The sequence below is a fragment of the Peromyscus eremicus genome, chromosome 7 (assembly GCF_949786415.1).
Source record: "Peromyscus eremicus chromosome 7, PerEre_H2_v1, whole genome shotgun sequence".
Lineage (NCBI taxonomy): Eukaryota > Metazoa > Chordata > Mammalia > Rodentia > Cricetidae > Peromyscus > Peromyscus eremicus.
The window spans coordinates 107,601,071-107,622,324 of record NC_081422.1 but is presented as its reverse complement, the minus strand read 5'-3'; the positions used below and the strand labels follow the sequence as shown (position 1 = coordinate 107,622,324).

General features: G+C 39.6%; 1 protein-coding gene across 4 annotated transcripts in view; it reads right to left on the bottom strand.

Moving 5' to 3' along the window:
* Window positions 1-21,254, bottom strand: part of Clasp2 (cytoplasmic linker associated protein 2) — a 189,286-nt gene that overhangs the window by 29,083 nt on the left and 138,949 nt on the right. For 3 of the 4 annotated variants that reach the window (XM_059268804.1, XM_059268806.1, XM_059268807.1), the window contains 5 exons: window positions 21,148-21,211; window positions 6,614-6,777; window positions 4,554-4,632; window positions 4,371-4,421; window positions 236-379 (listed from right to left, as the gene is read on the bottom strand). In XM_059268804.1, coding sequence (XP_059124787.1) covers window positions 236-379; window positions 4,371-4,421; window positions 4,554-4,632; window positions 6,614-6,777; window positions 21,148-21,211 — 502 coding nt within the window. The remainder of the gene's footprint in view (window positions 1-235; window positions 380-4,370; window positions 4,422-4,553; window positions 4,633-6,613; window positions 6,778-21,147; window positions 21,212-21,254) is intronic. The other variant, XM_059268805.1, reaches the window with a different exon arrangement.

The window sequence follows — 21,254 nt, the reverse complement described above, 5'->3', positions numbered from 1 at the left end:
CAGAACCTCTGGAAGAAAGGAAGCAGTAGCAAACCACTTGGTATAGGAGAAACTGCAAAACACAACACAACAAGTGGTAAATCTCCACATTACCAAGAACTGATTCTTCAGTATAATAAAAAGCCCAGGGAATGCCAACTCTTCATGTATGATGAAATATATATAATGCCTGTATCTAAGAAAAGATCAGTTAAAAAAACACCCAAAGTTATCTCCTGATCCCACTCAAACACACCTTACGAACATCAGAACTTTTGGGCTCTGTCGTCCAAGTGATGACCCGAGACACTGCCAGGCGAGTCTCACTGGAATTTATAAAATCTCCTGGATCCATCTGCTTGGCCAGAGTTTCTATGTACTTAAGGATAGCAACCTTCACCTGCAGAGGAAAGCACAATGGGAGAGGTCAGTGAGACACTGGGCAATGCATCAGAAAGAATCACCATTAGTTTCTGCCAAGTGAAGCAGAAACCTCAACAAACCTCAAATGAATAACAGCTACTTACCCATCTGATGTGAGGTAAGGATTTCTATTTTCATATGTATTACAACTTTGAGCACTCCATTCCCAGAGCATAAACAACTGCTGAAGATTTTTAAATAAACTGTAAACCACCCCCAGGAATGTGCTTTCAGAGTGTATAGGTGGCTAGTCTTACACAATCATTTCTTTTTGGGAATATAGCCAAAGTGTTACACGATAGGATATTACAAGACAAGCCTGTAATCACAGTGGGTCATGCAACTGTCTATTTACTTATATTTAAGGCAGGGCCTCTAGCCCAGGGTGGCCTCAAACACATTGTGTAGCTGAGAATGGCCTTGACGTTCTCTGTTTCTCCTGCCTCCACCTCCTGAGTATGGTTTATAAGGTGCTGGGTATAGAACCAAGGATCTGGTGCAGGCTAGCCAAGTACTCTGCAGCTGAGCTACATCCCCAGCTCTCCCAATTAACTCTTTCATGTAAGTTACATGAAAGGCAGCTTTGGAGTGGGAGATGGAGCTATTTCTAAGGCGCACATGCTTCTTTCTAGACTCAGCCATTTAAAATTTTTCTAATGAGCAATTATCAAATTATATCTCTTCTATCCAGTATGCTAGTGGAAATAAACAGGCTGAGAATTATTGTTTCTGGCCATATATTCCAACATTCCAACATTCTATAATTTCTAAACGATGGTTCCTTCAGGCTGGGGTTGCTTATTTTATTTGATTATCTTTATGGATTATTCTTATGTGAATGAGCATTTGCCTCCATGTATGTGTGCCATATGCACACCTGGTGCCGATGGAGGTCAGAAGACTGTCAGATCCCTCAGAATTGTAACTGTAGAGGTTGTGTGCTGACCTGTGGGTGCTGGGAACTGAGCCCTGGTCCTTTCCAAGAGCACTAAGTAGTTTTCACCGCTGAGTCACCTCTCCAGCCTCTGGGGTCCTTTATTTTTGAAAGTTATTATTACTATTATTATTATTATTTGCCTTGCTGGGGATCAAATCTACAGCCTTGCAGATATCAGGTAAGCACTCTGGCATAGAGTTACATCCACAGGCCCCCAAATGATCTCTGAAAAAATTTTTTATTTTGCATTGTGTGTGTTGTGTATATGTTCACATTTGTGGGTATGTTCATGTGTGAGCATATAGAAGTCAGAGGTTGACACTGAATGTCTGCCCCATTCACTCTCCACTGACATACTGAAGTAGGATCTCTTTGCTGATTTGAGTAGTCTAGCTAGCTAGCCTGCCCCAGGGATCCTTTATGCCTACCAATTGACTACTGGGAAACAGCTGTGTGCTACCATGCCTACCTGTAGTTTTGCTTTTTTATTTATTTCTTTTTTTGAGACGAAGTCTTAGTATGTACCCCTAGTTGGCTTGGAAAGCTGTAGACCAGGCTGGCCTTGAACTCATAGAGATCCATTTACCTCTGCCTCCCACGTGCTGGAGTTAAAGGCATTTACAGCCATGCAATGCAAATAATGCAGTTTTAAAAGGTTTTCACAAAATAGGTGTGTTAACTATAATAAGCAAGTAACCACAGAAACATATAATTATTGAAACACTCCCATTTTAGTAGGACATCTCACAAAGTCATGCAGTCTACAACTAATGATGCAACTATACATTCCATTTCAAAGAACAAAACAATATAATTGGCAAAGGTGTCTGTTATCCTTCAGTGTATGTGTCAAGCTGGAAAAAGTATTCAGGAAAAAAACCCCACATGTATTTAACAAATGCCAGTAATTCAATAAAAATCACTTTCTATTGTTATTTAGTCCACTACTACCTTCTTTCTTTTAAAAAAGATTTATTTACTACTTTAACTTATTTTTAGTTTTATAATTATTATTATTATTATTATTTGGAGACAGAGTCTCTCTATGTAGTCCTGGCTGTTTTGGATCTTGCTATGTAGACCAGGCTGACCTCCAGCTCACAGAGATCCCCTCCCTCTGCCTCCCCTTAGAGCTGAAATTACAGGTGTTTTGCAGGATCACCAGCTTGTTACTGGGTGCTGAGGTCCAAGTTTTGGTTGTCATGTTTGAAGACTACTACTCTGAACCACTGAGCCATCTTTCCAGCTTGTTAAATTCTTATGATTTTAAAAAAATGTTTTATCTACATGTATGTGTGTGGGTCTGTGTGTGTGTGTGTGTGTGTGTGTGTGTGTGTGTGTGTATGCCAAGTATGAGCAGGTGCCAGAAGAGGCCAGTGAACCCCCTAAAACAGGGTTACAGTTATTTGTTAGCTGCCTCATTTGGATGCTGGGGGCTGAGCGCCAGTCTTTTGAATGTAGGTGCTGAGCCATCTCTTCAGCACCCCTTCCTGACTAAGTTCTTTATATTTAATCCTGTCAGCCACCTACAAGCTGTTCTTACCTGGGCATGACGTATTCTTGTTATCTAAACTGTAACAAAGATGTCTCCCTCTAGCTTTGCTACTGACTGTACTTATACTTACATAGAACACAGAAGAGCCGCTTTGATTGCACGCCCATAGGAAGCTGGTTTTTACTTCATCTGCTTGCCACATCCCTGTTCCCTTACTTGTCTTTCATTTTAGGTCTTCAGCAACTTTATTCTTCCCTAACATCACCTGTCTCTTTTGGGGTTTGTGAGTCATGGCTTCATAGCCATGCTAACCTAGAACCTTCTGTAGCCCGTACTGACAAATCACTGGTTTATCTACCTGCCTCAGCATCCCATGTGGTAGGATCACAGGCCTGTACCACTATAGTGATTCAAGTTTCTGGAGATGGCTTTAGGCTTCATTTGCACAGGCACACAAAGTATCTTCACTTATAGCTTCAACAGCTACTGAGTATCTACCACATAATGATATCATCTTGATCATTATTTAGTTTACCAAGTATATATCCAGTATTATAAGTAACAATGATAAGAAATTCCAAGTTTTCTATTCTCAGGAATATCTTGGCTATAGTATGAGCTACAATGGGTGTTAACATAGAATAAATCCTTCTGCAGGTAACTTTTCAAAATAAAAACAGAGAGGCCCTTTTTACCTAGTGGCTCTAAGAAAATGACATTACAGTGAGTGTAAGTCAACCCTATTAGAAACGTAAGTGTGATTCTGAGGCACAACTGCATTCCAAGATGTAAAGGGAAAATCCATCTTGGATGGTAAGGTATACATTTGTATAGAACAGAGCAGAAAGTACAAGGCTTGTATAAGCAGTATGCTTCTTATTTCCCCTACCTTAATCTCAATGGCTACAGCTCAGGAAAAACAAGCTATATCTCAGCTACAAACCATTTTATTTCTTATGTTAAACTTAAAAATTTTAAATCACAAATTAGAATCTATCTACTTTTCACACAACTGGAAAATGTGTCCAGATGGAAACTGAGAAAGTTAGACTTGATATAAACTATATGCTTGTTTCCGAAATTTCACATTGCAGAAAATGTTATTTCAGATAGGAAGAATGAACTGAGATGGAAGTATCCTTTCTTTACTAAAATATCCTATCTTTACTAAAACAAGCAGCTAGACAATGCTATGCTTTCCTCCCAAATACTTATAAGACTCAAAGACTACAACTAAGAAAAAAAAGTATTGAGAAATCACAAACATAAAATTAAATAAGATTTTACAAAGTAACTCTGCATTACCAGCTTAGGGTTAGACAGCCATACTTTGTGATACTTCTAAAATGTGTTTACACAGAAAGCTTTTCCAAAGATAGGTCAAGCTGCTGGAGAACATTTGAAATCAAGTATGTGCATGCATAAAAAGCTTAGGAAGGTGAGTAGTTAAATACAGATGCATAAAACATCATCTGAAACAGTGCAGAGGGTTATGAAAAGAAATAATGCAGGCTAAAATAAAAACCAAAGAAAAACCTTTGAGCTCCAAAAACAGTGAAGCTGGTCCCGGAGTGCTGGCTTGACTGTCTGAAAGTTTATAAAAATAAAACCCATTGATTGAGCAGCTTCTTGTGTGACAAAAATACAAATATTACCCTAACTTTATTAATAAACTATGACAATTTCATGTAATGGTTTCAGAAGAAATAAAAAATTTACCTTCAAGCTTGGTGTTTGGGTCTGGTCAACCGTAAATCTCATTAGGATATTAAATTGAAGATCATTTGGAAAGGATTCTCTGAGAAAAGAACAAAGAAAAGACCAAGTTAAAAAAAAAAAAACAAAATAAGTGAGGCTGGAGAAATGGCTCAGAGGTTAAGAGCACTGGTTGCTCTTCCAGAGGTCCTGAGTTCAATTCCTAGCACCCACATGGTGGCTCACAACCATCTGTAGTGAGATCTGGTGTCCTCTTGTGGCATGCAGGCAGACATGCAGGCAGAACACTGTATACATAATAAATAAATAAATCTTAAAAAAGAAAGCAACCAACCTCCCACAAATTAAGTTGACAAGTATGCATTTTAAAAAATTCCAGAGCAAAAGACTATACTTAATATCCAAATATCATGCCACCCACTAAGTATGTATAAATTGACAGGTGAAATGCTACAGTCTATTAAGCACAGTATAAGAATAAAGGAATCTGAACTTATAGGTAGTAAAAGATTAAGAAACAAAACTAGATAAGTGTATCTTGTTTGTCATAACTATACATTTAATTAGAAAAATGTAGTCAGTAAAAGTTCAAACTTCTGGGCCTGGAGAGATGACTCAGTGGTTAAAAGCACACAGACTGCTCTTATAGCAGAAGTGAGTTTGGTTCTTAGCACCTACATGGGCAGCTCACAACCACCTCTAACTCCAGCTCCACAGGATCTGATGCCCTCTTCTGGCCTCCTCATTCCAACTGAGTGTGGTGACACACATCCTTAATCTCAATACTCTGGAGGAAGAGGTGGGCAGATCTCTGTGAATTTGAGGCCAGCCTGGTTTATATACTGAGTTACAGGCCAGTCAGAGATACACCCTGTCACACAAACAAAACAAAACAAAACAAAAACAAAAACAAAAAAAAAAACACCAAAAAAACCTCTGAATTCCAGACTCATTTCATAGTATACGGGTATGTGAAATAAGTCACTTTAACAATAAGTCAAGGTAGAATGGTAGAAATGGTAGAAACCTACCATTGGCTTAAAGCCTTCTGGAAGATTATCTAACAGCACGATAAAATATTCTTTAAGATAGGAATAGCTTTTAATTTCACTTAAAATCAAATTAACCTTTAATTCAGTTTACACATAAATTTAAAGTTGTTTTTACCAAAATGTCTAGACATAATTGTACATTAAAATTTTTTCTTCAGTTGGGCATGGTGGCACACGCCTTTAGTCCCAGCTCTCGGGAGGCAGAGGCAGGTAGATTCTGTGAGTTTAAGTCCAGTTAGGTCTACACATAGAGTTCTAGGACAGCCAAGGCTACACAGAAACTCTGTCTCAAAACAAACAAACAACCCCTAACCAGCAAACCAACCAAAACAAACACCCTTTTTTATTTGTATTGTATTTTATTATGTGTGTGTGTGTCTGGGCATGTGTGTGCTATGGTGCACTTGTGGGAGGTTCTCTCCCTGTGGGCTGAGGGATCAAACTCAGGTTGTAGGGCTTCATAGCCCAAGCTGGTCTTGAACTCCTGATCCTTCTGTCTCCACCATGCTGGTATTATAGGTGAGTAGCACCATGCCTGTCCCCATATATATATGTTTAAACATATGTTCATTTTATTTTTATTTTTAAGACTGGGTCTCACCACATAGCCACTTAGTTCTGGCTGTCCTGGAACTCACTATATAGACCAGGAGGGCTTCAAATTCAGAGATCAGCCTCCCCCTGCCTCTTAAGTGCTGGGATTAAAGACATGCAGTACCAGGCTCAACTCACTAGCTATATTTTTATTGTTATTGTTTTGAGACAGGCTCCTGTAGCCAAGGCTAGCCTTAAACTCACTACTTAGCAGAAGATGACCTTGAACTCTTGATCGCCCTGCCTCTACCAAGGGCTGGGATGACATGCATGCACCACCTGGTCAGTTTAGTTATAGTTTACTTAAGACATGTTAATAGCTTCAAGTACTCAAACCAGTATCAATAAAACTTTAATACAGGGATTAAATATTGTGATTACCACTAGGTAAACTTGAAATACATGCAGCAATTTTACCTTGTAACATCAAGGGCTTTCTGAACTTTTGCCTGAACAGACCCAAGCAAATCAGCACCCATTTTTTTCAGCAGCTGTGTCAGCAGTACAAACAACCAATCTTGAAGATCATCTTTGTGGACTTGTATGAAATCTACTAGAGTCTCCAAGAACATGCTGAACACCTGTAGTTGATAAAGGGGAGAAGTGGGAAGAAGAAAGAGGAAATATTGACCTCTATGCTCAACTCAAAACAGAAACAGATGGGGAAAAAGGAATCTGAGGCACAGCGATTGGCAGCCAAGCAGAAAAAAAAAAATCTCTCTTGCTTTTCACTGGAGTCTGTGATACAAGAGTGCATCTGCTGTTATCCAACTTCTGCAGAAGTTTGACAATTAGCTATTCCATGCAGCATCACTTGGTAAAGAAACTGCCCGTAATGGCTGGCACACCTAATGTTATCTGCATTGCCACAGCTTAAGCTAGTTAAACTGAGACTCATTTCCTAAGAAATGGAGGCGGTGCTATGTGTAGTTCTGAGGACACTCAGCTTTTTAAAAATAATATTGGGTGAATTAGAAAATTATTGTATTCATAGTCACCATATAGTAGTAACTGTATCTACAATAATGTGCTAATTAAAAAATCCTCAGGTTTCACAAAATGACAAATTTCATACTTTTTGGTTTAAGATTTATTTATTAAAACTGCCTCAAAAGTAATTTTTAATTGTCTATAGTAACTAAAAGCATCGCTATAATAAAATTGAGAATAAAAGTATGTATTTAAAAATTTAAATTTTTAAAAATGTTCTTGTGTTGGTGGGATTTATTTATTTACTCATTTAGGATTTTTGAGACAGGGTTATTACTCTGTGTAGTCCTGGCTGTCCTGGAAACCACTCTGTAGACCAGTTTGGACTCGAACTTAAGAGACACCCTGCCTCTGCCTCCCAAGTGCTGAGATTAAAGGTGTGTGCCACCCTACCCAGCTTATGTTGGTGAGTTTTATACTTGGTTCTAAGATTAAATATACTAATATGAAAGACTGTATAACGTGAAAACAAATCTTAAGGGAAAGATAAAACTAATACTCATATGTGATGTCTCATTAAAATATTTTAGAAAAGCGACCCTTGATAAGGTTTTGTTTCCTTGCAAGAAATCAGTACTGGAATTTCTAAGTAAAAGGAATATATTATTACGAGTCACAGCCATGCTATATTAAGACACGTCACAATCGGAACAGGTGACTAAAATCATGCTATTATTATTTGTTTTTATTTTATGTGTATGTATTCCATGTGCACACCTGGTGCCCATAGAAGCCAGAGGACATCAGATCCTGATATGGAGTTACAGATGGTTGTGAGCTGCCTGATGTAAGTGATGGGAATGGAACCCAGGTTCTCTTGAAGAGTAGCCAGTGCTCTTAACTGCTAAGCCATCTTTCCAGCCAGCCCTCTTTGTTATTTTGAGATGCATCTCTTGTAGCCCAGATTGGCTTTGAACTTCTGATGTTTCAGAAGATGGTCTTCAAGACACCTCCGACAACAGACTGCTGGGATTAACGGTGTGTAGCCACCTCGCCTAGTTTATGTGGTGCTGGGGACTGAACCCAAGGCTCCATGCACTTTACCAACGAGCTTCATCTCCTGCTCCATCTAAAAAATTTTCGATAAAAGTCTCAAAAGTAACTTTGCTAATTTGAAACTGTTTCATTTTCAATATTTCTGGAGTGTCCTTTATGCAGTTGTAATGCATTTTTGTTAGCAAAGAAGTTTCCTCTACTTACAATTAGAACTAAGCTGTAACATTTGAAGCTTTGTTAAAAAGAAAGAAAAATCTACCTTAGTTGTTTTCTTAAGAGGGTGTGTATTTGTGAAAATTTGTATTTGAAGTTTCCAGTGCTCTCTGCTCTCGGGGTGGTAACTACTCATTTATAATGCAGATCCCTGTAACTCCTATCCCAACTAAACCCCAAAACTTGGTTTCAAAGCTGGCTGAGTGCTTAAACTCTTCTGGACTTCCTCCTCTGGGCCTAGAAGATTGTGAAAAGAATTTTGATAGACCTAGTCTGTGGCAACTGCATGCATGTATCTAACCTGGTACCCGCTCTTCCTGGTTACCTGACAGATCTGTTTGGCAGCATATCACAGCTGGCTTTATCCCCTCAACAAGTCACATGTTATAGAATCAGGTGTTGGTGGGAGGTGACTAAGTTTTCAGAGGGTGCTGCGAGGTTGCTGGCCACCTGAAACCAACCAGAGTAGCATTACAGAATCCACACAGTCCGGGTAAGAGCTTCTTTCTCTCCCGGGGCTGCTTCACTAGCTCCCGACTGTTTCTTTTTGAGTTGCCTTTACTCTTGTTTCAATTGTTTCCTAGTCTCTGAGCAGTCCAACTGTAAACTTTTCCAAATGAAAACCTGACCTGAAAATCCTAAGACATTTGGAAAGCCTAAGAATTTCATGTTCCACAGTGTGTCAATGGCAGTTTCACTTTTAGCTGTGTTGTGGCTACACTATTACTACATAGTTTCACTTGTCACTGCCTTTCATGAAAATCTGACTTCCTCTACACTTCATGTTCTAATGAGCCTCCCTAACGAAGACCCGACTTTACGCCTTCCTAAGGCCAATCCTCCTGTTCCTTACTTGTTTTGTCCTGCGTTGTCTCTGCTCCTTGACTCCCTCCCTGACCCTCTGCTTACACTGAGATGCAGAGCTTTATCCTCAGGTCAGTATGACTGGGCTTTCTCTAAGCGAATGCTGCGTTCTTCAATCTCCCCTTTCCCTCTTCTTGTCAGAAATTTTCCTATTGTATCTCAGTGCCTTTACTTAACTGTCTCTTCAACAGCAGTGTGGCCTCCTTCACTGGGCCCCAGTCTCTCAGGAACAACTCTCTTTGGCCTTCTCAAAGTCTGCTTACTGAACCACTTCTGTAGGTACAAAGCCCTCTGACCTTCAAGCCTGACTTTATTTCCTGTATACCAGGATCACTAAATCATTTCTGTAACAGGCCAGATAATAAATGTCTGAGGTTTTACAAGCCACGGTCTAGCAACTACACAGCCCTGTCATTGTACCATGGCCATAGACATACAATTAGTACAGCTGTGTTTCAAAAACAATTGTACTTACAGAACCAGACTCTGGGCAGATTCAGCCTTCAGACTGTTTGCCAACTCATGCTTCTTTCTTACTTACCATCACTGGAATGGCACTTTGATAGAAATAAAATCCTGGCATAGTCCCAGTTAGTGGGAATTGTCAACCCTTAGTTCTACACCTCTACAAAGTGGCCTTGGAGCATCTGGTAACATGAACTCTGTCTTCCTTTTCATACATATTTCATAAAACTCCCAATTTCTTACAATTCCCTCATCTTCCACCCCTTATACACAGCATGTGAATCCCCACAAAGTTTATCAAAAGTTGCTTGGGCTACTTTAGATCATAGCCACTCATTCTTCCTACCTGAAATGTTTTCTTATATGTTTGAGACAGGGTCTTAGTACATATCCTTGGCTGGCTGGGAACTCACTATGTAGATGAGGGTGGCCTTGAACTCACAGAGATCCATTTGCTTTTGCCTACCAAGTGCTGGGATTAAAGGTATGTGCCATCACCTATTTGGAACTTGTAATGTGACTAGCTATGCATGCTACTACTTAAGCTTTTCTCAAATTATGTTATCACTCTACCCAGAACATTTATGTGTATTTTATTTTTGAGATAGGGTCTCACTATGTATTCCAGGATGACTTTGAACTCATAATAATTCTGATTCAACCTATTTAGTGTTGGGATTACAGGCAGGTATTGCTAGGCCCACCCACCCCAGGCTCTGTCATTTGACTGTATGTTTACATGAGCACACATGTATACACCTGTATTTAAAGGCCAGAGGTCAACCATGGGTGTCATTTTTTAGGTGTTGTCCACTTTACTTTTGAGACAGTCTCTGGCTTGGAGCCTACCAAATAGGCTAGGCTGTCTGGCTAAGAGACCTGCCTGCCTCTGTTCCATGGCACTAAGGTTGCAACTGTGCATCACGTGACTCAGCATTTTAAAAGTATGGGTTCTGGGACTGAACTCAGGCCCTTACATGCACAGCAAGCATTTACCAACTGAGCTAACTCTCTAGCCCCAAGATGGGATTTTATTATGTAGTCCAAGATGGCCTCAATTTAATGGCAATGCTCCTGACTCAAGGTAACTGCAGAGTCTACACTCTCACTTCACCCAAAATTACAACTGTTCTTTCCTTCCAGAGACTTCTCTGAATGTCCCAGACAGAAAGTTCTTCTGGTTAGGTAAAGTGTTAAGTAGCATAATTAAAATGCAGAGATATGACTCACAGGCCACTGCATACAGCACTGTATTACTTGAAAACACGTATTATATCCCATCACTGGCAATACTGACCACACGTATGCATATACCCACACATATATGCATAACCACAGCCCTAATGTTGGAAATGATATACAACCTTTCCCAAGTGATTTCCCTACCACAGAGAATTCATTTCAGAAGTCAATCAATATTCTTTCCTTTCCTCACCTATGAGTAAAGGAGAAATGTATATGTTAATATAATGCAAGGAATAAAAATTGTATTTCACAAGTTGAAGTTTAGAATTAGTAGTTCATAATCACTGCTTACTTTTACAGAATGATATTAACAGAATGGGGGGTGGTAAGGTAGAGTTTTGTGTTTTTGTTTTTTTTCAATAATCTTAAAGGTTGGGAATAATTTTAAACTTCCAATGGATCAATCTGATATTTCACAACTGGAATTATTCAGGAAAGAATCACATATTTAGACTATTACAATTGAGGCAGCTTCTTCTTATGTAAACCTGCTTTATTTTAGGTGTGCCAGCCATCAAATTTGAAACAGAAGAACATAATCAAATTAGATCAATTAGTAGATTAAAAAGCACATCTCCAAACAGAATGACAGGTTTGCGTAACGCGAATAGCATGTCGTGGATTGCAAAGGTTCCAACACTGCACGAACTCTTCAGGAGAGAAAAACAGAGAAAACGGGTTAATTCCACAGTCATGCAGTAAAGTTAGCTTTTCAACAAATATTGAACCAACTTACTCTCTATTGAGAGTTCCAACACAGGGGACAGCATGCAAAAAGGAAAAAAGAAAAAAAGAAAAACACACAAATTAGTCGCCATCAATGCAAAGTTCCTGTATGGAAGAAAAAAAAAAAAACACTAAAGAAAATAAAAGTGACAAATGTTTTTCAAAGTTTTATGAAAAAACTCAAACTAGTTTTAAAAACAAGAGTTAAATGAACAACACAGGAGAAGAACACATGATTTCTCTGCATCTCATTTATTTCCTTGTCAAGGAAATTTAAGAAACAGGAAAACAAAGTTTTTCTTCTTGCTCCCTAAAATTTTTATCTCTCCCTCTCTCTGTCTGTCTCTGTCTCTGTCTCTGTCTCTCTCTCAAGTTCTCACTATGTAGCCTTGGCGATCTTGGAACTCACTGTAGATTAGGCTGGCATCGAACTCACAGCCCATTACAAATACTTTTTTGTTGTACATTCCACTGTCCTTGAGGCTTAACTTTTAGATAAAAAGATAAACAGAACTTCACTTCCGTTTATCAACAGTGTCAACATTTGGTTCCAAACCACACTGTCTAGAATTTTTTCCCCATCTTCTTCCCCTTCATAAGTTGGATGATTTCTGTGAAGTTTTGAACAAAATTATTGTATGCAAGTAAAGACAAGTATTCCTATCACACTTCACATTCCATGGGTAATTCCACCGCCTGCTCCAAAGACTACTGAGCAGCTACCTGATCTGACTAGAATGCCTGACAGAAGACATTCAACTAGCACAGCAGTAACATGGTGTTTTCTACAGAAGTCCAAGGCCCAAAGGCCCAACTCAAAAATTCAAGCTGCCAGTTCATGATACACACCCCAGTGAAGATGGCACTTTCCAAAGAGTTCCATTATAGTTAAATGCTGAAACCACACGGTTAACTTTTAGTACATGGTATCACTTATATTAGGGAGTTGGGAAAGGGGGCATAAGATGGGTCCACAACAGTAAAAATAAAAACTTGGGGGCCAAAGTGGTTCACCATGAGGACCTGAATTCTGATCCCAGCACTCATGTAACAAGCTGGGTGTGGTCTTGCATTCACCTGTAATGCCACTGCTGTGGGGGTGGGGACAGGAAAATCTTCAGTGCTTGTCAGCTACCAGCTTAGCTGAAATATGCAAACTCCAAATTTAGGAAGAGGCTCTGCCTCAAAGAAATAAGGCATAGACAGATGAGGATACCAGATATCCTCCTTAGGCATCTCTGCATACACACAGGCATATGAACTTGCACACAAGCATACTTGTGCATACACACACATACACACACCAGGAAGACATATGCATAAACTACTCATATAAACACTCCACTCACACATAAATAAAATTGGGAAAGCAGTCTCTAAAAACACTTACTTTAAAAACAAATTACATTTGTTGTTCTAAAACTTCTAGAACCATACAAGAGATCTCATCTTAAAACTTCACATATTTTAACTGAATCATCACCAAACCTTACATGTTGGATATTATTATAAGCTGTTGTACAGATTAACAAGCTAAGGCACACATTGCTAACAAGTACTGCATATAAAATAGAACTAACACCACTATTTGCTACTATTGTGTTGTAAAGTTCTTATGTAAAACTATCAAAAATCTTTAAATGATACTCTCCCTCACAGTTAGATCTCTTATTCTCATACTGTACAGGTAGCTCTCTGTATTTGCAGATTCCATGACCCGAGGATTCAACCTAACGTGGACTAAAAACATCTCAGGGAAGAAACTGCCTTTGTACTGAACACACGCATACTTCGTTTTTCTTCAATCACCCTTAAACAAGATCTTAGCATCTGCAGGTCCTGGAACCAATCCATGATAGATGCTGGGGGGGGGGGGGGAATAATACATGAAATAAGGCTAACTTATCAATCTGTAGAAAGACATCAAATGATCTCCACTTGCAAACTATACTTGCCACATTATCTGAGTCCCAGGGAAAGTCCTGCATCCATTTCAACTAAAGGGGTCTTTTCTAGTCCTTCCTTTTCTGGGATGTCTCACAGCACACTAGAGCATGCCTGGCATGTTGGCTGGTCCAAATCCTTTGTCTAAACATATTAAGGGAAATGTTCTGGGAGCTGAAATCAGTAATCCTAGCTGGAAAAGTATGGGCTGTTGCTTATAACCTTGTTCTTGAAGTATCCTGTTTCTGCTTGAGTCAACAAGTGGTCTCAATCAAATCAGACAAAAGCAAGAAAAACCTTCATTCTCAAGGCAGCTAGCTACTGTCTAATGTTCACAGACAGACTGAAACACTGATCTAAATTTAAAAGCACACCGGGCAACTCGCCATCGATGTCATGACACATGGTATCTCCTAAGTGCCTTTATGAGGTTTTACACAGTTTCCACCCTGCAATCCTGTAAACAAAACAAAACAAAACAACTCGAGTTATAGATAAGACAGTCCAATCCAGAATGGCCACCTAACCCAGGCTTGAAGGAGAGGCATCATTATGCAGAGCCCTGAGGATGCAGTTTGGGAAAGAAAGAGAACTGTCCCAAATGGCACATTTCAAGCTATAAAGAAAATTGCACAGCATAGTTAGGGAAGAAAGTAAGATTCAGGCTGAGAGTGAGGAAGGAGGTGTGATGGCTAACCTAGGTTGTCAACTTGGCTACACATGGAATTAACTAAGACCCAAGTAGCTGGGCACACCTGTGGGGGGTTTTCTTGACTTGATTTTTTGAGGTCAGAAGACCTGTCCTAAGTCTGGGCCACACCTTCTGGTGGCAGCCTATATAAATGGACATGGTAGAGAGAAGCTTTTGCTGTTTGCTTGCTTGTCCTCACTCTCCCTGCTAAGTCCCTCTATCCTGTTGGAGGCTGTCCTTCACTGGCAGTGCAACCCTACTTCAGGATCCAACATGGACTAAAGACCAGCTGAGACATCCAGCCTCGGTGACTGAAGAACTACTGATGCTTGGCCTTTCTGTCAGAGACAACCATTGACGGACGAGCTGGACCACAGCCTGTAAGCTATTCTAATAAATCCTCTTTTAATATAGAATTATTCTATTAGTTCTGTTTCTCTAGAGAATCCTGACTAATACAGGGAAAATAAACAAAAATATCCGGTTTTAAGATGGTTGCACACCAGCATCTGTCTGTCACAGGCCTACTGGTGGCACCACAACATATCACCACATGCAGCATCATAACACGGCAGAAGACAGCAGAGGGCCCAGGAGCGAGAAAAGGAACCGAACTCTCCCTGTTATAATAGACTTACTTCCTCACTAATGACATCGCTTAATTCATGAGAGCAAGGGCTTCAGGCCTAATCTCCTCTTAAAGGTTTCCCCTTTTTTCTTTTGGTGATGTATATAGAACTAGGGCCTCACACATGTAATTAATATCATGAGTGTGATTAATGAATATCATGAGTGTAATTAATATCTTAAATGTAATTCATGCCACTGAATTGTGAACTTAAAAATGGCTACAATTGCAAATATTATGTTCATTTAAAAAAATAAGGTGGAAGCCGGGTGGTGGTGGTGCACATCTTTAATCCCAGCACTTGGGAGGCAGAAGTAGGCAGATCTCTGTGAGTTCAAGGCCAGTCAGAGAAACCCTGTCTTGAAAAAACAAAACAAAACAAAAAGGTGGAATGTAATCACCATACATTATATGTGTGTATAAAACTGAAGACAATGATATTCTAAAATACAAAGTGGTGATGGTGTTATGGGCCTATGAGGATGCTGGACTAAAGTCTATCTAACTGTGCAAACAGGCAAAGTATATACTATGTGAATTGTCAATAAAGATTTTATAAAACATAAAAAAAAGATGGCTGCACACAATGTGGCAGCTAATTTGGGTATAGGCGGTGTGTGTGTTTGTGTGTCTCTGTGTGTCTATGTGTGTGTATGTATGTGTATGTGCAACTGGTAAAAAGATTACTTTGAATTAGCAGTGAGATCAGAGAGACATTCAGAGGCAGAATCAAAAGGAGTAGTATTTTTATAGTAATGCAAATTCCTAAGTTGAGTAGTCAAATGGTGGTATTTATAATACAATGAGATCAAGAAGCACAAGAAGGTTGAGGACAGAGTCAGTCCTTTGTATCTCAGAATTCTGCACCTGTGCTTTAACCAACCACATGCTGAAAATATTTGGAAAAAAACCTTTGCATTTATAACCTTGCACATTTTCCCTATAATTTTCTAAATAATACAATTTTACCATCAGTTACAATGTATTTACATTGGGTATTATGTGGTGGCCCACACCTTTAATCTCAATAACCAAGAAGCAGAGGCAGGAGGATCTCTGTGAGTTCTGAGTTCAAGGCCAGCTTGATTTATAGGAGAGTTCCAGGTCAGCTAGTCTACACAGGAAGACAACACACACGCAAATTAAATAATAAACAAAGTATAATGTGAAAGGAGGATCTATGTACAACATTCTACCAGCAACATCAATAAAACAGGCAGAAAAAGGTTGTGAGAGCAAGAGTAAAAGAAATGGGCACAAGGGAGTGAGGGATTCAGCACAGAAGAAAATATCATTTTTCCTATCCTACCCATTCATTAAGTGATAGAAAAAGTACCTCCAAATACAAAGAGATTCAAAATGAAGTTGAATAACACAAAAACAGGGTCAAACAGTAAGCTGGAATTTGCAAGAGAGTCCCGAAAAGCCAAGTAGATGAGACCATATAGCATAGTGGTTCTTAACCTGTGGGTTGCAACTCTTTTGAGGAGTCACCTAAGACCATGAGAAAACAGATATTTACATTATGATTCATAACGGTAGCCAAATTACAGTTACAAAGTAGAAACGAAAATAATTTTATGGTTGGGGGTCACCGCAACATGAGGAGCTGTGTTAAAGGATCGCAGCATTAGGAAGGTTGAGAACCACTGATACAGCAAGAGACAGGGTACACATGTTTGTATGGAACAACAGTTTCAAGGTGAGAGCTTCTTCTATTTCAGCAGCAAGGAAGATGGTGAGAGGCAGGAAATATGGTTCCTGCTTGAGGGCTGACATCTATGCAGAAGAGATAGGTGGGGAGATAAATGTGGTTGGGGGTTTTAGAAGACAGAATGTTTGATATAAGAACCAAGAGGAGGAGGATTATGAGTCACCACTGAGAGAAGAATATGGGCCAGATGTGGAGGGACTGTGTAATTTCATCCTCTAGAGGGGTAGTGGTGCTATATTTCCTCCTTCAAAACTCCTAACCTTCAGTCAGTTAACCTTCATGATCTCCATCCAGCCCCTGGGGCTCAGTAGTTTAAGAGTACGGACTATAAACTGGGTCTGGTGGTGCACACCTTTAATCCCAGCACTTGAGACAGAGGCAGAGGCAGGGGCCAACCAAGGATACATAGTGAGATCCTATCTCAAGAAACAAACAACAAAAACCCACTGCCACCACTACCACCAAAGTATTGGCTACTCTTCTAGAAGACCCATGTTCGATTGCCACGACACACATGGTAGTTTCAGAGCTCCTTTGGCACCAGGCTTGCACATGTAGACATGTAGGCTAAACACTCATACATATAAAATAAAATAAAATAAATAAATTAATAAAATAAAATAATTATAAATATTTTTACAGAAAAGATGGTGTCAAAAAAAGGAGGGATCCTAGACACTCTATAGATATATTGAAAGGGAGAGGCATATCTATTATATGACATAATTAATAAAAAAAACCACAAATTAAATCCCAGTATTTTATTTTATTTATTTATTTTTTCTAGAAGCTTGTCCTAGGATGCTATTTATTTATTTATTATGTACACAGAAGAGGGCGCCAGATCTCATTACAGATGGTTGTGAACCACCATGTAGTTGCTGGGAATTGAACTCAGGACCTCTGGAAGAGCAGTCGGTGCTCTTAACCTCTGAGCCATCTCTCCAGCCCAAATCCCAGTATTTTAAACTCAGCACAATGTGGTTATATGTCCAATTTATTCTGAATGAATTACATTACTAGCAGAGCTAATATAAAATGATCAAACAAAAATAAAACCCTTCTTCTGGGTGGTGGTGGTGGTGCATGGCCTTTAATCCCAGCACAGAGGCAGCCTGATCTCTGTGAGTTCAAGGCCAGCCTGGTATACAGAGCGAGTTCCAGAACAGCTAGGGATATACATAAATATCCTGTCTCAAAAAACTTTGAAGTGAAGGCAGATGGATCTTTGAGAATTGTATGTTGGGGATAGAATTGGTTCAGTGGCTAAAAGTACTTGTTGCTCTTGCAGAGGGACTGGGTTCAGTTCTCAGTATCCACATGGAGGCTCATAACCACCTATAATGGTAGTTCCAGGGCATTTGACACCTTCTGAACTCAGTGAGCACTAGGCACACCCCTGGTGCACACACATGCATGCAGGCAAACAACACTCATACACATAAAATAATAAACTGATTTTAAAAAGAGAGAATTCTATATTTTATAAAATCCTAAGACAAAAGCCCATAGGTGACCCTTCTGATCAATTCTAGGGGTATGGAGCCAGTTCTGCACATTATGATCAGTTCACTTCCCTAACCAGTGTCAAACTTGGCTCTTCTCTTTGATCTTTAAAACAATTACTACTACTTATTTCTTTATTTGTTCATGGGGGTTAGTTACATGACACAGGTCACATGTGGAGATCATAGGACAATAGAAAGTCATTTTTTTGCTTCTGTCATTTGGGTCCTAGAAATCAAATTCAGATTGTCAGGCTTGGCAGTAAGCACCTTTAGTCAATGAGACATTTTGCAGACCCACCTATTTGGTCATTTAGAAAATGTTTCTCTTTATCACTGCAAAGATCCTGTGATGATATTAAAATTGAAATTGTTATTACTGTCAAAGGAAGAGCCACAAATTATAACCCTAAGAAATAATTTGGCTTTGGTAGTAGCAACATTATAATTCTATCACTTTTGAAGATGTTTAACAATTGTATTTTCAAAGTTGAACATCCTATAAATAAAAATGCTGCTTAATAAAAACAAAGGTACATTCAGGAAATGGTCTCATTCTTTGGCTTATATTGTCAATTGAAATGATCAAAATTTAATGTTTACAATGTATAGAAATGTTTCCATTAAGGTAAGCACTATAGAAGTCATTAGTGGTAGCAACAGTAATATAGAAATGGTGTGGTGGTTTGTGTAAGAATGACCCCCATAGGCTCATATATTTGAATGCTTGGTCACCAGGAAGCGGAACTCTTTGAAAGGATCAGAAAGAGTAGGAGTTGTGTCCCTGTTGGAGGAAATATGTCACAGGGTGGGCTTAGAGGTGTCAAAGGCCCATGCCAGGCTTCCATACGGGCAAATGCTGACAGTGTGGAGAGAACGTCCAATGCAGCTTCTTCCCTCCAGATGTTCACAGTCTAAGATTGCTCCCCTAACAGAGATTACTTCTACCAAGATCAGCTCAGTTGGCCTCCCTGTTCAGCGGTATACTATAAACGCTGCCTCCTTGTTCACTGTATGCAATGACCCTGTCTCTCTGTTCACTGTATGCAATGACCCTGCCTCCCTGTTCACTGTATGCAATGACCCTGCCTCCCTGTTCACTGTATGCAATGACCCTGCCTCCCTGTTCACTGTATGCAATGACCCTGTCTCTCTGTTCACTGTATGCAATGACCCTGTCTCTCTGTTCAGCTGTATGCAATGACCCTGTCTCCCTGTTCACTGTATGCAATGACCCTGCCTCTCTGTTCACTGTATGCAATGACCCTGTCTCTCTGTTCACTGTATGCAATGACCCTGTCTCTCTGTTCACTGTATGCAATGACCCTGTCTCTCTGTTCACTGTATGCAATGACCCTGTCTCCCTGTTCAGCTGTATATACCAAACACACTGAGCTTCCAGGGCAGCTTTTCCCATCTGAGAACCCAGCTAACCTAGTCCTAGCTTCCCTGTACTTTTGTCTGTCTATCTGCAATTTCTTCATTTCCTTGTCACCACTACTCTTGAGTTCTGGTACCCATGCCATGCAAGGCTACAGCACATTTACAATGGTGTGTGTCAGGGAAGCCAACATTTCACAGAGCACACGATGACTTTACATACTTCATTAAACACGTATTTTTGAGACAGGGTCTCATGTAGCCTAGGTTGTCCTTAAATTCACTATGTAGCTTGATCTTGGTCTTGAACTTATGATCTTCTTGCTTTCATCTCCCAAGTACTGGGATTACAAGAATGTGTCACCAAGCCCAGGTCTAATTATTTGATGAGCATTAAAAAGTGAAAATACTCAGAAAGCTTTTATGTATTTTTTCCAATGTATGAAGAATTTCTCTCATGGTACAAACATTACTTTATGGTTTTTGCTAACAGCAAATTTTCTACAATATTTTTCTTTCAAGATAAGAATGGTTATATTAAGCTGTAATTATCACAGAAGAAAGCTGAAATGAAATGTTATAAACATTTGCAACTTACTCCAGTTACATCCTTTACAAACAGCAAAATGTTCTGTTGTATGTGTGTGTGTGTACGCATACATGTTTGTGTATGAGCATGTATATGCATGTGTATGAGCATGTATGTGGAGGCCAGTGGCTAACCTAAGGTGTTGTTCTCAGGGACCATTCACCTGTTTATTAGACAACATCTCTCACTGGCAGGCCTGGCACTCACCATGCAAGCTAGCTGACTGGCTAGTTAGCCACAGGGATCTTCCTGGATACATCTCACCATTCACTCCAGTGTTGAGATCACAAGAGTGGACCACCAGAGCTGACACTTTTTCCTAAGATTTATTTTTATTATTTTAACGTGTGTGTGTGTGTGTGTGTGTGTGTGTGTGTGTGTGTGTATGTGCATGCACGCACACATGTGCATGCAAAGGCGTCCAAGCCCTTGCAGCTGCAGTTACAGAGGGTTGTGAGACACCTGATGTGGATACTGGGAACTGAACTTAGGTCTCTGTAAGAGCAGCAGGTGCTCTTAACCACTCAGCTCTCTCTCCAGCCCCAGAGCTGACATTTTATTTTATTTATTTTTAAAAGTTTTTTGGTTTTTCAAGACAGAGTTTCTGTATGTAAAAGCTCTGGTTGTCCTGGAACTCACTCTGTAGACAAGGCTGGCCTCGAACTCAGAGATCAGCGTGCTGTTGTCTCCCAAATGCTGAGATTAAAGGTGTGTGACACCACTGCCAAGCCTTACAGCTAACATTTTAAACCTCTGTTTCTAGTGGTAAAAATTCAGATCCCACCAAGCAACCATCCAGCCTGCATAGCATTCTTAGTCTGAATCATAAGAGATTGTAACTGCACCCCCCCTCCCCTTTGGAGAAGTTTCAATGAATGGATACAAAGAACTGAAATTATGTTTGAAAATATCACTACCAATGGATTATAGTTTCCTTCATCACTTTATTACTTTTTTTGGATATCCCACAGGAATAAATAATATTAAATACTACAACATACCTTGCCATGAGGATCAGCAAACATTCTTGTGAAAATTTCACATAATCTTTTCAGTTCAACTCGACTGCCAAAAATAAAAAGTAAAAAAGGCTGATTAATATTTTGCT